General features: G+C 36.9%; 1 protein-coding gene across 1 annotated transcript; it reads left to right on the forward strand.

The window, feature by feature from the left end:
• The first annotated feature begins 444 nt into the window (after positions 1-444).
• On the forward strand, positions 445-4,825 carry LOC131611515 (SNF2 domain-containing protein CLASSY 3-like). The gene is made up of 4 exons (XM_058883512.1): positions 445-2,171; positions 2,283-2,429; positions 2,554-4,411; positions 4,584-4,825. The coding sequence occupies exons 1-3, from the start codon at positions 570-572 to the stop codon at positions 4,381-4,383; spliced, it is 3,579 nt and encodes a 1,192-aa protein (XP_058739495.1). The 5' UTR covers positions 445-569; the 3' UTR covers positions 4,384-4,411; positions 4,584-4,825.
• The last annotated feature ends 1,035 nt before the right edge of the window (positions 4,826-5,860 follow it).

The following is a 5,860-nucleotide window of genomic DNA, read 5'->3' on the forward strand; positions in this document are numbered from 1 at the left end:
AACTTCTCTTCTTAGATAAAAAAATTAAATTAATATCTAATTTAGCCTTTAAGTATCACTATTCTATTAATTTAGTTTATAAATGATTAAAATCAATAAAAAAAATTCACATCTATTCAAATCAAATATAACTGATGTGTTTTTTCATGGTACAAAAACTTAAACATATCTTATACTATTAATCTCTTTTCAGTTCACATTTATTATAATTATTTTAATTTATCTACCAATTTTGGAATATATAGATTTGAAATGTATTTATTTAAAAAAAAATATACCGAACATATTCATATTAGTTTGGCGGGAAACCATCACACTTTTGCATTTTGTTTTACTGTCCGTTTTTGTTAAAATCCAACTTAAGTTTCTTTTTTCATTTAGTTCTTCTTTTAGCATGCTATTACATCACGTTGCTATCTTTACGCTCTTCATTTTTCCTTCTTTCTCTCTCGGTTAGTAACACAGAAACACAACCATTAACACAAACCAGAGAACACGCATTCAAACAACACAAAAGCTAACACAAAGCCAACGTTTTTTTCTTCTTATCTCACTGTTGTAGTGTTGTGATGATGGTAGGAGTTTCAAGTAGAACTCGTAGCAAGAATGTTCCTTCGTATGGTAGTCTTTCTCTTAGCCGGTCGTCAAAGCGGATAAAGAAAGAGGAAGATGATATGAGTTTTGCTGCCTCTGGTTCTAAGAAAAGAAAGGGAAAGAACGAACCGTTTGTGTTGCCTTCAGATGCTAAAGTTATTTTCATTGATGATGATGTTAAAGAAGAAGAAGAAAGTGAAGAAAACGGTGGGTTTGTTGATGAAAAGCCGACTGTTATACGTTTAGATGAATCCGGTGAAAGTGATGAAGAAGATTCAGATTGTGATGATAGTGAAGAAAATGAGTCAAGTGATGAAGATTTTAGCGTAAATGAAGTGAGTGAGGTTTCAGAGAGTGATGAAGATGGTTCATCATCATCTTGCTCTGCTTACGTGAATGAGATAAAGAGAGATAGTTCACGGAAATATCTGGAAGTGGTGGGGGAGATGGTGAGAAAGGTAATGGATGATGAAAATAGTGAGATTTCTGAGAAGAAAAATATTTCAAAGAGGAAAAAGATTAAGAGTAGTCAAGGTGAAGAAAGTGAAATTTCGAAGAAGAAAAAGATTAAGAGTAGTGATGGTGAAGAAAATGAGATTCCAAAGAAGAAAAAAATACTGAGTAGTGATGGTGAAGAAAATGAGATTTCAAAGAAGAAAAAAATACTGAGTAGTGATGGTGAAGAAAATGAGATTTCAAAGAAGAAAAAAATACTTAGTGATGGTGAAGAAAGTGAGATTTCAAAGAAGAAAAAGATTAAGGGTAGTGATGATGAAGAAAATGAGATTCCAAAGAAGAAAAAAATACTGAGTAGTGATGATAAATCGGAGGATGAAGATGATGGTAGTGTAGCAACAACAACTACTAGGGTCTTAGAGAAGAAGGGTGATTTTGATCCAACGGAGGGTTGTTGTTCTTCCTCTAAACTGAATGTAGCGTCGGAGAGAAAAAAGGAAAAAAATGTCTCTGATGTAAATGTGTTCAAATCCAAAGGCAAAGGTAGAGTTAAGCATAATGAAAGTTTGGATTTGGATCCTAATGAAGGAAAAGAACAGAATGTTCGAGGTGTAGGTGACGGTGAAGCAAGTGTTACGAAGATTGAAACAGAAGAGACGGTGATCAAGAAGAAAGGAAGTGATGATAAAGGTAAAGCCAGCATGCAGCATGACAAGAAAAAGGAAACAGTTGCTGCAAACAAAGGAAGAGATGATAAAGGTAAAGCCAGCATCCAAAGTGACAAGAAAAAAGAAACAGTTGCTGCAAACAAAGGTTTGAATCAGAGGGGCAAAAGCACACTTTTTATGCGGAAGGAGTTGCGTTTATTCGAACTCCTTGCTGAATTCTACTGGGGAGACAAGGATAATACAGTTAAGAATGATTCAACTCCATTCGAGGTGAAGAATGATGATGTTAATCGTCCCGAAACACGGCCACCGTCGGCTTCTGTGGAGACACGTCCGTTGATATGGAATCTTAAAAAGAAGGAAGTAGTGCAGAAGTCGAAGGAGGAGGAGGAGGTGGCTAAGTTATGGGATGAAATGGAGAGATCACTGAGAGAAATCGAAGCCGAATCTATGGTAATCCTTCTCTTTACGTTTGAACTTTGCATTTTTAAGTTTGATTTCTGAACTTTAGGACTATTCCTTAAGCTGAATTTAATTTTTGTATAAATTGTTTACAATCTGCAGATTGGAAAATATGAAACTACTCATGAAAATTTGGGAAATCCATCCACTAGATGTGAGCACGATCTTCGTCTCGACGAGGAGATTGGGGTATACTGCAGATTATGCCGTTGGGTCGAAACTGAGATACGCTACGTCTCCGAACAAGTAGTAAGCACAGTTTCTTGTTGATTTATGTAAACTAACTTTTGCATTATCTGCTACACCATGATAAGCATGGTTTGATGATAAGATGCACTGACTTTTGCATTCTTGAATTGCACATGGAACACAGGTGGATAAATTTCCCAATGAGGGTTCTAGAAAAAGAGCTGCATTTGATAATGTAAATGTCTCACATTTTGATGGATCACAGTTCAAACTTTCTGATAATTATTCAGATCAGTCCAATTTCAGCTTTCATGATCAAGGCACTGTTTGGGAGCTGATACCTGATGTCAAGAAGACCTTGTATCCTCACCAACAAGAAGGCTTCGAATTCATCTGGAAAAACTTGGCTGGAAGCATTGAGCTTAACAAGTTAAAGAATGCAGATCCTCAACGCGAGGGTGGCTGCATTATGTCGCACGCTCCTGGAACTGGAAAGACTAGGCTCACTATAGTCTTTCTCGCGACTTATCTGAGAGTTTTCCCAAAATGCTTGCCTGTTATAGTTGCTCCAGCGAGTTTGTTGCTTACTTGGGAGGAGGAGTTCAAAAAATGGGACATTGGATTTCCATTTCATAATTTGAGCAATCTTGAGTTATCTGGTAAAGAGCATGTTGATGCCCTTAATTTGGTTAGTCGGTCTAATAGCGGGGATACAACCCGGATGGCGAAACTGATTTCGTGGAACAAAGAAAGGAGCATCCTAGGAATCAGTTACAGTTTGTACGAGAAGCTAGCCGGAGGAGGAGGATCTCATGACAAGAAAAACAAAAAACACGAAATTATGGGAAATGTTTTGCGTGAGAAACCGGGTTTACTCGTGCTAGATGAAGGTCACACTCCGAGAAATAAGAAAAGTGGTATATGGAAGGAGTTGTCAAAGAGTCATACAAAGAAGCGAATTATTCTTTCGGGAACTCCTTTCCAGAACAATTTCTTGGAGCTGTATAACACTTTGAGCTTAGTGAAGCCTTCTTTTCCTAGCACATTACCGGATGAGCTGAAAAAGTTTTGCCAGAAGCCGGAACAGAAAAAAGCAACGAAAGAATGGAGTTGGAAACCGGATTCAGGTTCTGATGATAAGATCAAGCAGCTAAAATTGCATATGGATCCCTTAGTGCATGTTCACAAAGGAGCAATCCTTGAAAAGAAGCTTCCCGGGATAAGGAATCGTGTGCTGAGATTGAAAGCGGATAGTTTGCAGAAGCAAACTATTGAGAGCATTCAAAGTTCTCAGGGTACATTCACCTTTGAGCATAAGCTGACAATGGCATCCATTCATCCGTCACTTTTTCTCGAATGCGAGCTTTTGGAAAAAGAGGAATCTGTTCTCGACAAGGTCATGCTAGAAAAGGTCAGATTGGATCCCTACAGAGGTGTGAAAACAAAGTTTTTGGTGGAGTTTGTTAGACTCTGTGATGCTGCAAATGAGAAAGTGCTCGTGTTCAGTCAATTCATCAAACCGTTACGCTTAATTATAGAACAATTAAGCTTGGCCTGTAATTGGACAGAAGGGAAGGAAATGCTGTTCTTGGATGGAGAGGTTGATCTTAAGGGAAAACAATCCCTTATCCATAACTTCAATGGTGCAAATTGTCAAGCTAAGATTCTACTTGCATCGGTAAAAGCAAATTCCGAGGGAATCAGCTTAGTTGGAGCGTCGAGAGTTGTGCTTCTGGATGTTGTATGGAATCCGTCGGTCAAACGACAGGCTATCAGCAGAGCCTATCGGATTGGACAGAAGAGGGTTGTATACACGTACCATCTGCTCATTGACGGGACTACCGAGTGCGTGAAACATTGTAAGCAGGCGGAAAAGGATCGGTTATCTGAACTTGTTTTTCAAGCTAAGAATAATGGTAATGATGAGTTGGAGAAGAGTGGTGTGAAATTTGAAGACAGTATTCTTGAGAAAATGATACAGCACAAAGAGCTCAAAGACATGTTTGTTGAATGAGAAAGTTCAGCCAAATGAGCAATATTTGGTAAGAGTTTTGGCTATTAATTATTCAAAAGCAAGATAAATTCTGGTGTATAAGATCAATTAGGAGTTTTGTGTTTATTTTTTTAGTACTAATGATGAATAAAATACTTGTTTAACAAAAAACGAAAATTATCACTGAGATCTGATCTAAATTATGATTCTTGATTTTCCAGGGGATCTATAATCTGACTGGGAAAAGAAATGTGTGCAAGAGCATAGGTACTGATTTTGGATCAGCACAAAACATGATATTGAAATTCTTATTTGGTATTTACAATTAGTGTTGATTGACTTGTAATTTAACTATATATTTTGATTGAATTTGAAGTGATTTAGGGATAAGCAATGTAATATGTAGTTGTCTGTTTGGTTTAAGATATAGAGATACAGAAGCAATTCATTGTAACCTGGAACCATCATAGTACTTTATCTCTCTCTCTCTCTCTCTCTCTCTCTCTCTCTCTCTCTCTCTCTCTCTCTCTCTCTCTCTCTCTCTCTCTCTTCATTTTTATCTAGTTATTTCTAAAATGGTGACAGCTATTGAATAGGATGTATTGGCAATTTGACATGATTCACATTAGTGGCTAATTTTGGGCTAATTTCACCTATACTGTCATATAAGTGAATGACATTTCATAGTTTATCTGCTTTGTAAATTCTCTCCCGTGTCTAAAACCCGTATATAGAATTTAATGAAATATTTGAGTACTAGAAAGGTATTGGAATGATTCGGTTGGAAATTCTGTAGCTTATGGAAGATATAAACACCATGGTAGTCAAGATTGCGAGCCAATATGTAAAATCATGCGATTCTGCGATCTTGATTTGATTACTGCTAAAGCTTTTGTTGATGTGCCTTTGGTTAAATTCTAATATTTTACTCGTGTCCCTTTCTATAGTTTTTTCACTTCATTTGTGTATCTTCAAGTGAAAGCATAGATGCTTGAACTGCTGGTTTGAATTTGCTTGCTGATCTCTACCAAATAGCTTAGCTTGTAGTGTGGTTATATTATAACTGTATGTAACTAATAGAGCATACCAAAATAGAAGTCAAGATTGCGAGCCAAAGTGTAAAATAGTGCAATTCTGCAATCTTGCTAGTGATTTGGTGGGCGTGGTTGGGACAGCGTCAAGACCAAATTGGTGACTGCATGATATCCAAATATTATTTTTTTGATAGCCAAACTGTATTGCAGTAAAACATTGCATAGCAAGAGATAACACTTAATAAATAAGAATCACACAGAGATGAAAGGCAACTAGGTAATAAACTACACTGCTACCGTTTTTTGGAAGACAAAACCAATCTTCTTAAAAACACTCTCTATAGTCCTAGGAAACACGCACGGGTCTTTGGACTCTTTGTAAAATATTGATATTGGCAGTAAACTTGTACAAGTTCAAACTTCTCCATAATTCCCAAGGAACGTCTTTGGTAATGTTGCTTAGA

Source organism: Vicia villosa, linkage group LG6, assembly GCF_029867415.1.
Source record: "Vicia villosa cultivar HV-30 ecotype Madison, WI linkage group LG6, Vvil1.0, whole genome shotgun sequence".
NCBI classification, from domain to species: domain Eukaryota; kingdom Viridiplantae; phylum Streptophyta; class Magnoliopsida; order Fabales; family Fabaceae; genus Vicia; species Vicia villosa.